This window comes from Natrix helvetica, assembly GCF_964273705.1.
Source record: "Natrix helvetica genome assembly, chromosome: 13".
NCBI classification, from domain to species: domain Eukaryota; kingdom Metazoa; phylum Chordata; class Lepidosauria; order Squamata; family Natricidae; genus Natrix; species Natrix helvetica.
The window spans coordinates 8,649,807-8,668,645 of NC_138557.1; the positions used below are offsets into that span (position 1 = coordinate 8,649,807).

Below are 18,839 nucleotides of genomic sequence, written 5' to 3' on the forward strand. Positions count from 1 at the left end.
GTTAGAATGTAGTACTGCAGGTTACTTCTGCTGACTGCTGGCTGTCTACAGTTTGATTCTCACCAGCTCAAGGTTGACTCAGCCTTCCATCCTTCCGAGGCGGGTAAAATGAGGACCCAGATTGTTGGGAGCAATAGGCTGACTCTGTAAACCACTCAGAGAGGACTGTAAAGCCCCGTGAAGTGGTATATAAGTGCTATTGCTGATTAGCTCTGGTGGCTCAGTGGTTAGAATGCAGTACTGCAGGTTACTTCTGCTGACTACCAGCTGTCTACAGTTCGAGCCTCACTGGCTCAAGGTTGACTTAGCCTTCTATTCTTCCGAGGTGGGTAAAATGAGGACATAGTTGGGGGGCAATATGCTGACTCTGTAAACCGCTTAGAGAGGGCTGGAAAGCTCCGTGAAGCGGTATATAAGTCTAAGTGCTATTGCTGATTAGCTGTGGTGGCTCAGTGGTTAGAATGCAGTACTGCAGGTTACTTCTGCTGACTGCCGGCTGTCTACGGTTCGATCCTCACTGGCTCAAGGTTGACTCCGCCTTCCATCCTTCCAAGGTGGGTAAAATGACGACCCAGATTGTTGGGGGGCAATAGGCTGACTCTGTAAACCGCTTAGATAGGGCCGCAAAGCCCTGTGAAGCGGTATATAAGTGCTATTGCTATAAGTCGCTTACCTCAGTGCCATGGTAACGTCGAACAGTCACTAAATGAACTCTTGTAAGTCAAGGGCTCACCTGTGCCTTTATCATTGAGCAATCCGAAGCAGGGAGGCTGCTGCTATTTTAACCCGAGGTTCCTCATTAGGTTGCAACTGACATTTTTCAATTCATATACACAATTCTGCCTTCCTGGTGCCGTCAACCAAATTAGCGGCGTGCAAACACAATGGAATAAATCTCTCTCGCTTAACTCCACCAACTCGGCTGTGTGGTTCAAACCCGAACAGTCGGAGACCCCTTTGCCACAAAATACCCCCCACCTCTGGTTAAGCAGCGGAGAGCCGAGAACCTCCAAAGGTTAAGCGCAGGGTTGACAGTGAGCCTCGCTTCTCCCCCTGTTCTGATTGTGTCGCTCGTCAGACGCAGGAGATGGGAGCTCAGAGAGTTGATTATTTGAACTGCCGATTTGAGTGACACCCTGTCATGCATTCCTCTAGGGCTGAGGGGGGGGGAGGAAGGGAAGAAAAACTGCCAGCTGTCATTCCAGAGATTTATGGCTTGGTAAAGAAGGGGGGGGGAATCATCAGCCTGGAAGGGAAAGGATCGTTGCTTATTTAATTGGATGCTTCCCACCTACTGAAAGATGGAGGGCGAGAAACAATTTGGCTGTTCTGAGCTAGGCTTCCCCAGCAGCATGAGGCCGAGTCCTCGTACTGATAAATTTAATTTACAGTGAATTCCTCTTCAGCAAAGTCTTTCCTCTCCCAGTCTTTCAAGGCAGTTCACAATTACCGACCTTTATCAGGCTTGGAGAGTGGCCAGGCCGATACTTGGCAAGAATGCAGGAATGAACTAATTGTCTGCTGCAAACTCCACTCCTCTTTTATTTCCTCTGGGAGGAGCCATTTATTGTCCGTCTGTGGCCTTACTCCCAAGTCGACCCTTGTTCTTTAGCTGTTCCCTTTGTCTGGCAGCTCTGCGCATGCGCACACTGGGAACAGGCTCCAGCTGTTCGTCTGCTTCACTGATGTCTGACTCTGAAGGCAGCTGATAACTGGCATAGGGCCTGGTCCCCTCTCTGCCTCCGAGACAGAGCCCTCCTCAGAGCCTTCCCCAGACTCCAGGACTGGCCCATGTTCCTCCCCAACCTCCTCACTGTCCGAATCTGCTGCCAGCTCTGCTGGCCACTGGTGGGTCACGACATTGGCTTTTACTGGATAGAAGGTATACGCAAGTACTGCTTCCAAGGTGGGTAAAATGGGGAGCCATATTGTTGGGGGCAAGAGGCTGTAAACTGCTTAGAGAGGGCTGTAAAACACCATGAAGCGGTATATAAGTCTAAGGGCTATTGCTATTTGGTGACTCTCCCGACAAAGATAGACAACGGAAGCAGGATTTGTTTAACAACCCCATGATTCACTTAACAACTGGAATGACAAACAAGGTCATAAAATGAGGCACAACACCCTTAACAACTGTCGTGATTAGCAACAGAAATGCTGGCCCTAGTTATGGTTGTAAGTCAAGGACTACCAATAAGAGGTCAATGTATGTTAGCTCTAGCTGTACTGAAGAAAGTTGGAAGTTATTCTTTCATTCCAGTTTCTCTTCTTTTCCTTCTTTTTCCATTCCTGAGTTTGCTTTTTCTTTAACCTGCTTTTCCCCTAATTCCTCTGTTTTTGCCTTTTTGAATTTTTTTCCTTTGTTGAAACTTAATTTTTTTAAAAAAAAGAATTTGTGGAAATTCCCAAGCTAACAGCTCTTTTGTAATAAGCCTGCAATTTTCCTACTCCTTCCTGGCTAGGTTTGAGCCTGACAAATTCTTTGTACCTTCTCTTTACTTAAACAGAAGATCAAACCACCAGTGTATTTTTTTTTTTAAAAAAAAAGCATCAACTTTCAACAACCCACTGTTTAATTTGGAGAACTACTGAGCCCAGAATGGGAACAGACTGGCCAATCTGGTTTTGAACCAGACAAATGACACTAATATTTCTAGACGCAGAAAGCAGGACATTGTACCCTAAGGTCGACCACTGCTTCAAGTTGGTCACTTCTACAGACTACATAGAGTCTTAAAAGTAAAGATTAAAAAGTACAGTTCATGAGTGACATTCCTATGACAAGTACAGAACTGTTCTTTGTAGGGCCAACAGTTCCAATGAAGAAGGGCAGCTCATTCAGATCCATGAGAGGAGAATGCTAGCTTGATCATATGCACCCTGGCATTTTATTTCCCAAGGCAAAGGCTTAACAAAATTCAAACATTTGATTAATGACCAAGTTTGACTAATGGTGGTCATTCCTCCAACAGTCCAAATTGCTGGATTATGCAATTCAGGTCAATTCAACCAATCCATCAACCCAACCCAACCCATTCTAATCCAGTCTACCACAACCCAACCCAACCCAACTCAAATAAGCTCAACCCAATCCAACCCATCAGCCCAACCCAACTCAACTCAATCCAATCCAACCCAAAACAGCCCCATACAATCTAACCCAATCCAACCCAATGCAACTGAATCCAACCCCACTAACACAATCCAACACAATCCAACCTACTCAATCCAACACAATCCAACACAATGCAAGGCAATGCAATCCAAATTCAACCCAACCTAATCCAATGCAATCCAAGCCAAGCGAACCCAACCCAACTCAACTCAACCCAACCTAACCCAATCCAACCCAACTCAACTCAACCCAACCTAACCCAATCCAACCCAACTCAATCCAATAACCCAACCCAATGCAGTGCAACCCAAGTCAAGTCAGCACAACCCAACATAACCAAATCCAACACAACACAACTCAATCCAACAATCCAACCCAATCTGCATGTCCATCATGGATCAGCAAAAGCAGTTCAGATCAATTTTAACCAAAATTTGTGCTGGATGGGGGTATGGAGGAAAGGATAAAGGACACCAAAGGGAAAAATTGTTTGCCACCTATCACGCTGTGTGGGGTTATTTCAGATATACCTCCCATGAGGGAAGAAGACTTTTGTTCTGCAAGAGTTAAGACCACTTGGAGAAGTGCTTCCTTAATTTATAGCGATTGCATTAAATAATCAGCTGTGCAACTTTTGCAACTTCACCTCTCTTAGGAGGCAGTGTACGATCTGGCAAAAATGCCAGGCTGACTAATCTATCCGATATTACTCAAGGGAACCTTCTGATGGATGTCTGCTGCCAAAGGTCCTAATGGAGGGAGCAGATTTCCCATGACAGCTTTCCCTCCCTCTGCCCAACCGACAATTACACAGTGCCCTGAAGCAAAGAGACGAGTGGTTCTAAATTTTAAATCATCCAAATTCTGATTTAGGCTCTACAATTGACTCTCACAGCATTTTGGGATACACTGATGGGAGCAGCTAGTAAGTCACACAGGCCCAGTTCTACCTACATATGTACGGTATAGGTAGCTATCTCTTTCTTTTCAACTATTCGAGACACTACCGGAGTCTTAACTTGGTCTCCCTGTCTCAATTTAAAACCTTCTGAAATCAATCATTCATTCATCATTATGAAATCATATGGAGAATGGTTCCAGGAACTGGGTACGTCTTGTTTACTAAAGAGAAGGACTAGGGGTGACACGATGGCAGTGTTCCAATATCTCAGAGGCTGCCACAAAGAAGAGCTACTCTCCAAAGCACCTGAAGGCAGGACAAGAAGCAATGGGCTGAAACTAATCAAGGAGAGAACAAACTTAGAACTAAGGAGAAATTTCCTAACAGTGAGAACAATTAATCAGTGTAACAACTTTCCTCCAGAAGTTGTGAATGCTCCAATACTGGAAATTTTTAGGAAGATGTTGGATAACAATTTGTCTGAAGTGGTGTAGGGTTTCCTGCCTAGGCAGGGGGTTGGGCTAGAAGACCTCCAAGGTCCCTTCTAACTCTGTTATTCTATTCTAATATGTAAATAAATACAATATGATAAAATTATATTTCGATATCACCTCTACAATCTACCCTAATCAGTCCTGCATAGCCCAATCTCAACCCAATCATTTTACTCAAGTACTATGCTGTGTTAAATGTTATTTTCAGATTTTGGCCACACACAAGCTAAGTTGTTTTAATACGGGGATCCCAATGGGTCTGTATACAGAACCACGCGAGGATCCAAGAAATAAAACTTCATCTGAATATAAAGTCATCATCTGAATATAAAAATCCACCCAATTCTCCAAAATAAAACCCTTGGTAATTTGGGGCAGTGAGGAGGCAAAGGTTTATCCCCACGAACAAATAAAATAGATCCATATGATTCAGATAGAATATTTTCTACATCTATTTTCTTGATAAAGACACAGCGTTGTCCTTAGATCTGCATTCTAGCACTCGACTGAAATTCGAAGGAAGATAAGAATCGCGCCAAGGTTTTCCAGATATTCAGGCAATACTTGAAAGGGTTTTTGTATCCATTTCCCAACTTTGCCAAGCAACACTACTAACGAAAAGATGCAATTTTCCACCTCAAAGTGCTGCTATGTTAGAAGGAGGCAGCCCCAATGTAAATACCAAGAATATCTTCTTGCGTAGCCTTTCCTAGTCAAGAAATAACCTGCATCGTCCGTCCGTCTGTCTGTCTGTCTGTCTGTCTGTCTGTCTGTCTGTCTGTCTGTCTGTCTGTCTGTCTGTCTGTCTGTCTATCTATCTATCTATCTATCTATCTATCTATCTATCTATCTATCTAAAATGGCTCTGTGTGTGTGTGTGTGTGTGTGTGTGTGTGTTACAGCATAACTCTGGAATGCCTTGAACAATTTCAACCAAACTTAGTACACATATGACTCACTCTCTGGAAACAAATACTGGGGGGGTAAGACGCCCCTAACACCTCTCGGGTTGTGTGTTCTGTTAGGCTACAGCCTGTTGTGCTTTCAAATGGCTTCTACCATACTGCCCTAAAATGGCTTCTACTGTACAGCGTAGTGGAGTTACCATGGTAACGGCTTCACAGTACTCCACAAGGGGGCTCCGTTTGCTAAGGGGGCAAATCCAACATTAGAAATTACATTTGGTCCGGACATTTTCCCCCTATAAATAAATACCCGGACAATGCCAGGTTATCAGCTAGTAAATTATATATTTGAAGAATAGAAGTCAGCTGTGAATGATCTCCCAAAGAAGAACGTAGAAGCTTATTAACCAATCAGAACAACTGTCTTAGAACCCCGCGCAGAAAATTATCTCCAAAATTGCTCTCTGATGGCATATATACAGAAGCAATTGTAAACAACAATGAATGAAATTTGGTACTTTTCATTGATGTCCACCAAAACAAAACAATAAATCTAATCTAGGCAATATCTCTGTGACATCTCACGCTTCCACTATCCACATTAATGGTGTCCAACCTTGGCAACGTGAAGACTTGTGGACTTCAACTCCCAGAATTTCCTAGCCAACATAGGGAATTCTGGGAGTTGAAGTCCACAAGTCTTAAAGTTGCCAAGATTTGGACACCTCTGATCTACAGTAGATGAAGCTTCAACTGGTTGTAAAGCCAATGTTGCTTTTTGCCACGATAAATCCTCTTCCCTTGCAAGCATTCAACAGCCAAGATCCTGGGACATGCAAAGAGGTAATACAGATAGCTTAAAACTCTCCTAGATGACACGCATTAATGGATTCACCTTGTTGAAAATGTGCTGAGAAAAAAACATAAGACTTACTTTGAAGAGTACAAATCCTTCTTGTCAGCTGATCCCAGGCTCTGAAAGACAGAAACCCATAACATTTAGTCCCCTGTTCTCCTTAGGTACACGCGGAAGGTGAAAGAAGCATAAAAATAACAAGCATGATATCATGCATATAGCTGATACTAGTAAAACATGACTCTTCACCTTGGTTATTTGGTTCTAACCCTTCATATGTCAGAAATAAATTCTGGCCATGTCCCAGAAGATTGGGACTTCTTTATTGACCAACTGTGATTGGACACACAAGGAATTCGTCCTTGATGCAAATGCTCTCAGTGTACATAAAGAAAAATAAAGTAGAATACATTCATCAAGAATCATAAGATGCAACACTTAGTGATAGTCATAGATTGCTAATAAGCAATGAAATTATACTAGGAAACAAATAAAACAATATAAATTGTAAAGATACAATCAACATGGTTATAGTCAGAAGTGGGGAGAGATAGATACTAGGAAGGAACAGAAGAAGAATAGTAACACATTCTTGGTAAATTATTGACAGAGTTGTGGGAATTATTTGTTTAGCAGAGTGATGGCATTCGGGGGGAAAACTGTTCTTGTGTCTAGTTATTCTGGTGTGCAGTGCCCTATAGCGTCGGTTTGAGGGTAGAAGTTGAAACAATTTATGTCCAGGATGTGAGGAAAGGAAAGGAAAGGAAAGGAAAGAAGAAAGGGGAAGGATCTAAGGAAAGGGGGCATTGCTAAATTCATGATTTGTATCACAGAAGATTAAATCTCATCCGTTTTCCAAATGAAGCAGAAAATAAGGTCACCTCCCGGAGACCAGAAAACAAAATGGAACTAATGAGCTTGATAAAAAGACAATTTCACACACTTTTGTATTTAATCAAGTGCAATTTAATGCCTCTTCTTGGAAGTCCGGCTTCTTATAGGTCTTCATATATTGGTCCAACCAGAAAGAAAAATCTACCACTTGGGAAAATCCTTAACTTTAGATATTCTTAGGTAGGTTCCTATATTACATTTCTTGCTAGCTAAACAGAATCCTGTTTGAGTCTAGCAATTCTGTACTATCCTTTCTGCTACAGCTGGACCCATCCTGTGGGAAATGGGACAACATCTGTCTCACACAAGGCATCGTCTTCCATAAATTCCATTGCAAATATTTTTCCAATGGTTTGGAAGCTGGGAGTTTTTTCTTTTACTCTTTAAAAGCAAATGGGGCTACTGGATCCCGAATCTCTACTTAAATTCATGCTTTGTTTTCCACACATTTTCAAATGTGTGTTGTGGCCCGCCAGCAGCCAGTGGAGCTTGCAACAGATTCGGACAGTGAGGAGGTTGGGGAGGAACATGGGCCAGTCCTGGAGTCTGGGGAAGGCTCTGATGAGGGCTCTGTGTCGGAGGCAGAGAGGGGGCCAGGGCCATATGCCAGTTATCAGCTGCCTTCGGAGTCAGACATCAGTGAGGCAGAAGAACAGATGGAACCTGTTCCCAGTGTGCGCATGCGCAGAATTGCCGGATGAAGGGAGCAGCTAAGGAACAAGGATCAACTTGGGAGTAAGGTGGACGCTGAATGGCCCTCCCAGAGGAAATAAAAGAGGAGCGAAAGGGGAGGGGAGTTTGCAGGAGGCCATTAGCTCGCTTAATTGGTTCGTGACTCTCTGAGACTCCTTGCCAAGTTTTGCAGATATCGCCCTGGCAGCTCTACAAGCCAGATAAGGTCTGTGACTGTAAATCCTTCTTTGAAAGTCTTTGCTGGATGTGAATGGGAGGAATTCACAGTAACTTAATAAAAAAGGTGGGGGGAGTTTGCTTCGTGGTTTGGGAAAGCCTAGGTCAGAACAATGTGTCCATGCCAGTCTGCCAAAGGGGCCGAGAGATTCCCATGAGCTATCTTTCCAAAACACAACTCATCCATTATCTCTCTTTTTGTTGACAGGTGTCCTTGTTCTCAAGTAACTTAAGTCTTTGATGGAATCCTAAGTCGCCTGGTCAAAAAAAAAGGTAGCATTTGCAAGGCAGAAACAGAGAATCCAGGTTGAACTCCACACACACACACACCCCAAGCCACCAAAATTGTATTCGAAATACAAATTAAATACGTTTTTGCAAAGAACTCAAATTCACTGTGGATCTTCAGGATCAGTTTACCCAAAGGCATATTCTGTGGTTTCCGATACCTGCTCAGGTTGCAGAATAATCATTGCAAGTTGGCAACTCCATCAGCACTCATTTCATATATGAGGGAAAATATGGACTGAGGTGTCAATTTTTTTTAAAAAAAAACATTGAATTCTGCATCTGGATTCCTACCTTGCTTTATGACATCTAGCTAAAGTGATGGCTTAAAACAAGGTAGGAATCCAGATGCAGAATTCAATGTTTTAGCTAATTGAAGTCTGTGGAATTCACCATCGTCCAATGGATTCAACCATGGCAACCATGTTATGGTTCACCAACCACAATGGCTGGTTTCATTCGATGGACCAAATTAAACCCAACATTATAGCTTTTCTCTTTCCATGTCCTCATCCCACCCTTCTCATGTTGGGTGCAGCAAAGGCAGAAGGAAGGAAGCGCGCTTCATATCACCATCTGCAAAGCCCAATGTTCATCTTAGTAAGAGATAGATCTTGACGCACCGGCTCCCTTCCTGCAAAATTGATGTCATTCCACCTTGAGAATTTTGAGACTCAAAGAATTCCCCAGTTGACATCTAGACATCTTGAAATTGCTAAGGTTGAGAAACATGACACTAAATTAGGGGTCGGCAACCTTAAACACTCAAAGGACCACATAGGTCTTAACCGGAAACCCTCTGTTCAATTCTGGAGCCAACCGGATGTCCGGCTCCCCTACCATAGAGTCGCCTCCTAGCACGGTGTCCTTTTTCCTTTGCCAACTGGAAGTCCGGTTTCCCCACCATAGAGTCTCCTCCTAGCATGGCGTCCTTTCTCCTCTACCTGTCCTAACTGAATGCCCTATCAATTGTGGAGCCGATCGGCGACAGGGAACCGGAGCAGAGTGATGAAGAGACACATGTGGCTCCAGAGCTGCAAGTTGCCGATCCTTGCACTAAATGATTCTTACTCTTATATTAGAACCAACTCCAGAGAGAGAGAGAGAGACATTTGTTGAGGGCTACGATGCCACTATAATGCAACAGTCCTTTAGCCACCAGCATGCTATTTATTTTGCATTTGGACATAGAAAATCCTAAAGCATGAAAGAGTCAACAAAACTGTTGACTATTCGTACTTTTCTAGGTAGGAGGAGCAAACATGGAGTGGGGGGAGAGGGAGAGAGAGGGAGGGAGAGAGAGAGAGACCTAACCTTAGATCCAGATCGTTCAAGTTTTCAAAATGTTCTCAAGATCCTTCAGGGACATTCAAGCAGAGGTTTTCTCCCCTATTTTGTTTTTAAATTAGCTGCAGAATGCGAGAGATGAAGTTGTTGCTTGCCTGCTAGCAGCGTGCTTGCCCTCTCAAACTAATGTTGTATTTTCACACTGCGGCTGCCAGGCAACGACTACAAGACAATTCCAAAGGAGGGAGAAAGCCACCGGGCCGAATACTAATCAATGGTGCAAATAAACTGTTCGCCGGCTGAGATTTCCCTTCCTAGAAACCGTCATTCACAAACTCAAGCACAAGAGCCTCACGTGCAAAGTGAAAGGAGAAGAAGGCATCTTGCTAGAACCTCAGGTGTCCCAAGGGCCAAAGTCGTTGGACTGCAGATCAGACAAAACTTGGGTTTTAATGGTACTGTTCTTCTTCCTTCCTCCCCCCCCCCCAAGAGATCTGAATTTTCCTACGTATGCATGCTACATGAAGCGTGTGCAAGGTCAATTTCATTTATACCCATTGCTCATTTTATGAATGTAGGGAGCATTTAGGGGAAGGGGGAGAAGATTTTTCCACGGACTGGAGAGGGCGTGGTTTCATGTGCTGGCTGCATTCCACAGATGGGGCTTGAATGGACCAGTTCCTGGCATGCCGTGGCCCAGTGCCAGACCACGCCCTGATGGTTGGGGGCTCCTATTCTAGAGAACAGGTCATTATGTTGAGGTCAGAGGTGGGCTTCAAAAATTTTAGCAAGGGGTTCTCTGCCCGGTTTCTGGGTGGGCGTGGCCATGGTGGGCATGGCCTAGCCGGCCTCCTGCCTCATGGTGGGGAGGGGTGTTTTTGCCCTCCCTGGGTTCCGGAAGCTTTCCCCGAGCCTCCGGGATGGCGAAAAACACCCTCTCCAGGCACCAGAGGCCCTCTGGAGGCCGCAAACTTCTGGTAGGCCTGTTTTTCTCCCTCCCTGAGCCTCCATGCACTTACCTGCATCCAAAACGGGCCACGTGGGGACTCCTGGGAGGGGTGAGGTTGGCTGGGCGTGGCCAGCCAGTGGTTTGGGGGTTCTCCAAACTGCACAGAATCTTAGCTAGAGGTTCTCCTGAACCCCTGCCAACCCCCCAGCAGCCTACCCCTGATTGAGGTCCGAGATATTGGAATTCGATGGGTTTTGATGCAATTCCATAGGACTAGTCTATCAAGTCATGCTAAGGTTTCATGTATTGCAGATTGTGTGTGAATGTGTATGTATGTCAGTGTTGAGTTCTGGGTGGTACAGCCCGGTATGGGCGTACCGGGGACAGCTGGGAGCAGCGGCCACCGTACCGGAACGGTGTTTCGTTAGGCTCTCCCGCCAACCTCCTCCCCCATGTCCTTTACCTCTTCTTGAGGGAAACGGGCCTATTGCGCACGGGCGCATATTGTATGGCCCCTGCGCAACCTCGCTGAGCAGCTGGGGCATCACAGGGCAGTAGCGTGCACAGCGCATGTGCCCGAGGTGGACCTCCGGCCCCATCGCAGCAAACTGGTTGCGACGGGATCTGGAACCCACCATTGGTGTGTGTATGTATATAGCCCACAATACAGCCCAGGTTCAAATCCCAGTAAGGGTATGGCTAGCTGATGAGAGCTAATTAGCTCGAAATAGATCTATACTAGTCTCCCTTTATTTACTTATCAGTACAAATACAACACATATATGTGTGTGTGTATATACACACACATATATATACTGTATGTCTTTTTATTGTCTTTCCCCCCCTACTCTTTTCTCCTGGTCTTTTGCAGTTATTTATACAGCTTTTTGAACTTTTAATGGAAGCATCTGTTTCATTTGTGAAGAATTATACCCATCTGTATTGCTGCACCCATCTTCATTACTCCAAAAGCCAAGGCATATTTCAACAACAGGGATTTCTGCCGTAAATTACCAACTCTGTCAACATCAGCTTTCTCATCCAAAGGGATTGTTATTAGCATCATCCTTGGGTTTTTTTTTTTTTTAAAAAAACAACAAACCTTTTGAAGATTGACAGGCAATATGCCAGCTTGTTTCAAAGGATTGACTGGATTCATAAATACTGCTAAGCCAGGGTTTAGTTATTCCATGGTTTACTAAAAAAAATTCAGCATTAGCTAAATTGTGGTTTATAAACGCCCTCTCTTCGATTGTTTTTTAGGCGGCATCTTTCTCCCTCCATTTCCCGAAATCGTTCTCAAATTGTATTACATCAAGAAATCCACGTACACTATAATAAAACTTTAGAAGCATCGCAAAGAATCACTTTTTTTAAAAAAAAAATTCTTTTTGGCGATATGTACTTTATCTTTAGGAGGGACGCGGTGGCTCACTAGTTAAGAGGCTGAGCTTGTCAATCAGAAAGGTCAGCAGTTCGGCAGTTCAAATCCCTAGCGCCATGTAACGGAGTGAGCTCCCGTGACTTGTCCCAGCTTCTGCCAACCTAGCAGTTCGAAAGCGCGTAAAAAATGCAAGTAGAAAAATAGGGACCAGCTTTGGTGGGAAGGGAACAGCGTTCCTTGCGCCTTTGGCGTTGAGTCACATGACTATGGTGACATCTTCGGACAGCGCTGACTCTTCGGCTTCGAAATGGAGATGAGCACCGTCCCCTAGAGTCGGGAACGACTAGCACATATGTGCAAGGGGAAACTTTTCCTTTACCTTAGTTTATCTTCTTTTTTTCTGAAACTTAAGCCAAGTTGCATTAAAAAGGAAAAAAGAAAAGGATATTTCCACTTCAGGAAACTTATAATAATTTCTCACATCAGATCATAAGGGTTCCAATGTATTTATTTATTTTTTTTAAAAAAAAAACCCATAAAACCTTTATGAATTAACTCAACTATCAAGTACATTCCTGGAGAATTCCATCCATGTGATTAGGAAGATACCGCTTGTTGGCATCCTTTCTGGACTTCAGAGAGTTTAACACACTTGCCTCATCCTCTGCTTCAAGAACCTCAGTTCCACCCCTGGGTTTTTTTACAGCCACATATGAATCATGATCAAGGCAGGCCCAACATTTTGTGATTACTCACCTCACTGATGACTCAGAGGTTAGGAACCACATATTAAACCCCTTAAGAAAATAATGGGGGAAAGTTAATCTCTTGATCATTTTGCTAAAGTATATTTTTGGATGATGCACTTGCCTGTTTTGAATTTGCCTATTGGGAAAGAATGCAGAAATCCTGTTTCCTCCAGAGCAAATATTTTCAATAAACATACATATAAGTGATGGGTAGAAGATACCTACCCAAGGTAGAGAGTCAAAATGCCCAGGTAAAAATTAAATGGAATGAGAAAAATGCAAAGGAAGCTACTAAATGGATGTGAATTCCAGAAACTACAGAGCTACGTACATCTCTACTAAGGGATACGTTTGGAGGATCTTACTTAGAGGGGTTTGAAATTTTAATTTGAAATTTTAAATTGGTTCTCACTAATATAATACTACCTCACTCCAAAAGGCTGGTCTCAAAGAATAAAAAATGGTTTGACAGATATTGCGTACAACTAAAAAGAATATATAATATGGAGTACAGGAAAAGTAAAAATGCCCCTTTTGAGGATCACTACTTAAAGCAGTTGAAAGCACAATGTAAGACCCTTCAAAAAGAAAAGAAAAGTGCAGCTCTGAAGGAGATTTGGCATAGACTAATTACTTCAGTCAGGACAAAAGATAACCTTGGGCTGAATACTTGCTATAGAGCCGTGATGGCAAATCTATGGCATGGGATTCGAACCGCCGAACTGCCAACTTTTCTGATCGACAAGCTCAGCGTCTTAGCCACTGAGCCACCGCGTCCCTTTAACTCCTAGATATCTTAACCTTTAAAAGTTCTTTTGAAAAAGGAAGGGGGGAAAAGGAGCCAGGATAATTTGTCCTTTTCGATCATAATCCACAAGGCCAACATGATGGCATCCTAAATTTATCTTAGAAGGTTTCCCTTCACCAATAGCCCAAGTACAGAGAGCAAATATTTATGCATTTCTTATACTTACACACACACACACAGAGGGATGGGGGGGGGACTCTTTGAGCTTGGTTATTTTCTTGCAGACATTTAATTACCCAAGCTAGATAACATCATCAGTGCACTATTAGTCATTAAATTTTTGCAAGAAAACAACCATCTTCAGGGAGCATCCAGGACCCTAGGTAGACAGACAGACAGATATATAAGAGAGGGAGAAAGGGAGAGAGAGAATGATAGATAGATAGATAGATAGATAGATAGATAGATAGATAGATAGATAGATAGATGATAGATAGATATAGATAAAGAGAGAGAAAGGGAGAGAGAAAGAAAGAAAGAAAGAAAGAAAGAAAGAAAGAAAGAAAGAAAGAAAGAAAGAAAGAAAGAAAGAAAGAAAGGTAGGTAGGTAGATAGATGATAGATAGATAGATAGATAGATAGATAGATAGATAGATAGATAGATAGATAGATAGATAGATAGATAGATAGATAAGAGATAGAGAACGGGAGAGTGAGAAAATGATAGATAGATAGATAGATAGATAGATAGATAGATAGATAGATAGATGATAGATAGATAGATGAGAGAGAGAGAGAGAGAGAGAGAGAGAGAGGAGAAAGGGAGGGAGAGAATGGTAGATAGACAAATGGATGGATGGATGGATGGATGGATGGATGGATGGATAGATAGATAGATAGATAGATAGATAGATAGATAGATAGACAGATGAGAAAAAGGGAGAGAGAACGAATGATAGATAGATAAATGGATGGATGGATGGATGGATGGATGGATGGATGGATGGATGGATAGATAGATAGATAGATGAGAAAAAGGGAGAGAGAACGAATGATAGATAGATAAATGGATGGATGGATGGATATATGAGAGAAAGGGAGAGAGAGAGAATGATAGATAGATGGATGGATGGATGGATGGATGGATAGACAGATAGATATGGATGGCATGGACTGGACAGACCTATGAGAAACGGACAATACCGGGGCTTGTAGGAGGAACTAGAGAGGATGGGGAAAGTAAAGGCCAAAGTGGTGCCAGTGGTCGGAGGAGGAAATGGGGGCTGGGCCCCCTAAGCCACAGAGGGGCTCCAACAGAACCCAGGAGCCACATCCGAGCTCTCCGTCCAGAAGAGAGCATCGCTAGGAACAGCTAAGATCCTGCGCAGGACCTTCAAACCCCCAGGCTCTGGTAGAAGAGGATCTGGAGATTGAAGAGAAGCAGATCATCCACAGAGGTGAGAAGATCTTTTTTCGTGTGTGTGTGTGTGTGTGTGTGTGTGTGTGTGTGTTGTTTAATGTTTGTACGGATTTCCTTTCGTGGGAGCAGCCTTCAAAACTTCGCCCGACCAGCCAGCTTTAATTGAAAAAGACAACAAAGCCTTGCCTCGGCACAAAGGGTGCCTTGCCTTATCTGGCACACGCATTTGCACACACACACACACACACACACACACACACACACACACGGGCTGAAGCACCCAACCAGCAAATTGGCCTGGCACATTACAGCTACACTGATTACGGGAGAGTCAGCCAATATGTCAGAGAGATGAAAGGAAAGCTCTATCTCATGACAACACCACATCTTAAAAATTAAGCACAGCTGGAAAGAGAGATCTACCAAGTTAGACTTGGAAGATGTTCTGCCTCTTTGGTGTGTGTGTGTTTGCATGTGTGTGTGTGTGTGTGCATCTTTTGTTCCCTTGACGTCTTGCTTTACGAAATGTCTCTCCGTGTCCCCAAAAATGTGTGTGATTGAAAAAGATGCCAATTGGGAACTGGGGAAGAGGAAGATTGACAGGGAATGAACAAGAATCCTGGTTGAGGGGTTCTTGGTGCCCTCTGAGCTTGGTGGTTTCCTTGAGGGCGTTTCGCTCTCCAAACTAGGTAACATCATCACTGCTCAAGCTGATGGCGTTAGCTAGTTTGGTAATGGAACGTCCGCAAGAAAGCTGTTCTGAGCGAGGCTTCCCAAAAGCACAAAGCAAACTCCTGGTCCCGAGAAAAAAACCTTTGATTAATTGACTGTGAATTCCGCTCATTCACATCCAGCAAAGTCTTCCAAGGGAGGATTTACAGTCACAGACCTTATCTGGCTTTGGAGAGCTGCCAGGCCAATATCTGCAGAACTTGGCAAGGAGTCTCGGAGGGTCACGAACCAATTAAGTGAATGAATTGTCTCCTGCAAACTCCACTCCCCTTTCGCTCCTCTTTTCTTTCCTCTGGGAGGGCCATTCATCGTCCACCTGTGGCCTTACTCCCAAGTCGACCCCTGTTCTTTAGCTGTTCCCTTTGTCTGGCCACTCTGCGCATGCTCACACTGGGAACAGGCTCCAGCTGTTCTTCTGCCTCACTGCCTCATTCCAACCCTGAGCTACAAATATTCTCCCTTCTATAGAATCTATATTAGAATCGTGGCTATTTAGAGAGTCACCTTTTAAGTCTTTTTAATGAGTCCCTAGAGTGGAGCATCTCCAATCCTGCCAACTTTAAGACTTGTGGACTTTTAACTCCCAGAATTCCCCAGCCAGCATATTCTGAAGAAGCAAAACGTCTGGAAGAAAAATCAAACTTGCTTTTTCAAAGTTTGCTTTTCAAAGAAAACCACCCTTAGGCTTGCCATGGCTGCTCTCCAGCATGGTAGATCTAGAATTTTAGAATAACAGAGTTGGAAGGGACCTTGGAGGTCTTCTAGTCTAACCCTCTGCCTAGGCAGGAAACCCTACACCACTTCAGACAAACGGTTATCCAACATTGTCTTAAAAACTTCCAGTGTTGAAGCATTCACTAGTTCTGGAGGCAAGTTGTTCCACTGATTCATTCTTCTAACTGTCAAGAAATTTCTCCTCAGTTCTAAGTTGCTTCTCTCCTTGATTAGTTTCCACCCATTGCTTCTTGTCCTGCCCTCAGGTGCTTTGGAGAATAGTTTGACTCCCTCTTCTTTGTGGCAACCCCTGAGATATTGGAAGACTGCTATCATGTCTCCCCTAGTCCTTCTTTCTGTTAAACTAGACATACCCAGTTCCTGCAACCGTTCTTCATAGGTTTTAGTCTCCAGTCCCCTCATCCTCTTTGTTGCTCTTCTCTGCACTCTTTCCAGAGTCTCCACAACTTTTTTTTACATCGCGGTGACCAAAACTGGATGCCGTATTCCAAGTGTGGCCTTAACAAAGCATTATAAAGTGGTATCTGACAAAAATCAATTTCCATCAAAAGAGATTGCGAGCCTGATGGCATTTGAAGAGAGAAGACCACGCTGGCAAATTTTGCAACCTCTTTGGGTTCGTCTTAAATTCGTCAGCGAGCACAAGTACGGCTCCAGTAAAATAAAATTAAGTTACTGCTGCCGGCATCCTTCGCATAAGGGTTTTTTTCTCCAAGGTGGTCTGCTCAGAAACAACATTACCAAGAGATCCTAGTTACTAATAGCAGGGGACATGACTCAGAGCGTAGTCTAAGTAGGAAGGGGGGGGAAAACAGAGGTTTGGATTTCATCACCCCCTTAATTTCCACATTAAACCCTCTCCGCTATCCAGGATTATTCTGCTTTTCTAAGCAGCTCGAAGCTCAGGTTGGCAGCGTTAAAAAAATTTAACTTTTGGGGGAAAAAAGAGCTTTTCTAGCCACTTTTAGCACAGCCAGAAATAAAGATTATGTAATGTACATTCGGCAGAGCCTGTTGTTGAAAGCGTGTGAGGGAAATAACTGTATATACGCCTTGTTAAAAAAAAATTAGAGAGGGGGAAAACGCAAGTTTGTTTTGGGTCAGAACGGTGACTCAGCCCTCCAAGGGAGCAGAAATACTGACTAAGAAAGCCTTACTTTAGAGCAAAGCACCCTTTATACGTTCCTAACCACCAAATTATACGAAGGAATCTGGTCGCAGCTCCGCAGGCAAGACTCAAATTGAAGGAGTATTTTTGCCCCCTCTCTCATGTGACACATACACAATCAGACACACAGACACACCCCAAGAACGCAGCTCCTACTAGGCTGAAAAATGACTGGGCTCTTTTAAAAAAAAAAAACCTAACACCCCAGGGTTTGAAATATTAAGCCCCATATTAAGAAGTCAGAGGGGCATTATAGAAATGAATGTATGAACTGTTGATATTATTGCAACTCACACCGCAGCCAGACAGTTAATCTTTTTACACACCTACAGCCAGTGCCTAAGGGGATAAACTAAACATTACACAAACTCCTTAACATATTTGGGGGTTTAATGACAGGGGAAAAAGGGCGGGAAGAAAGTAAGTAAAGGCTCTGAAGAAGGAGGGAGAGAGGGGAAGGTGGAATGGGATAGGGGCCCTTTGGTTTTTCTCCCTTATTTTAATAAATTTTCCTCTTTGCAATCTCCCACTTGTCAACATTCAAGTACAGAAGCAAAGGAAGGCAGATGTGGATAATGAGATTGGGGGGAAAAGAATAACAGGAGGGGCCTTAGAGGTCTTCTAGTCCAACCCTCAGCTCGAGCAGGAGACCCTATACCAGGGGTCGGCAAACTTAAAAACACTCAATGAGCCATTTGGATCTGTTTCCCACAGAAAACACCGGGAGCCCCAAAGGTCCAAAACCCCCTGTTCAATTCTGGAGCTGACCGGAAGTTCAGTTCCCCCCCACCATAGAGTCTCCTCCTAGCGCAGCGTACTTTTTCCTCTACCTGTCATAACTGAAAGCCCTATCAATTGTGGAGACAACTGGAAAACCCTCCCCTTGCCATAGAGTTTTCTCCTGGCACACTGTGCTTCTCTTCCCCCCCCCCCCCGGAAGCTCCTCTCAAAATTGTGGCTCCCACCGGTGACGGAGCCGCAGCAGAGGGAGGAAAGAGCCACATGTGGTTCCAGAGCCACAGTTTGCTGACCCGTTCCCTATACCATTTTAGAGTGGTGGCTATCCAATCACTTCTTGAAAACCTCCAGGGATGGGACATCCACGGCTTCTGTTGGGGAAAATCAGAAGGGGGAAGACTTCGATGCCTTATCTTAGATTTCACAATATTAATGGGGTTAGCCGCATGTTTGCACACAGCCAAGCTTATTTTTAATCATGATTCATTAAACAAGCTCCATTGTCTGAGTTCGTGCAACACACGAAACCAGTTCACAGAAGACACTAAACCAAGGGCAAATGAATTC

General features: G+C 43.8%; 1 protein-coding gene across 5 annotated transcripts in view; it reads right to left on the reverse strand.

Moving 5' to 3' along the window:
- LOC309398729 (ankyrin repeat and fibronectin type-III domain-containing protein 1-like) overlaps positions 1-18,839 on the reverse strand; it is a 284,451-nt gene that overhangs the window by 104,900 nt on the left and 160,712 nt on the right. For 4 of the 5 annotated variants that reach the window (XM_081965883.1, XM_081965880.1, XM_081965881.1 and 1 more), the window contains one exon: positions 6,350-6,390. In XM_081965883.1, coding sequence (XP_081822009.1) covers positions 6,350-6,390 — 41 coding nt within the window. Of the gene's footprint in view, positions 1-6,349; positions 6,391-9,676; positions 9,781-18,839 lie in introns of those variants that run through there. The other variant, XM_081965884.1, reaches the window with a different exon arrangement.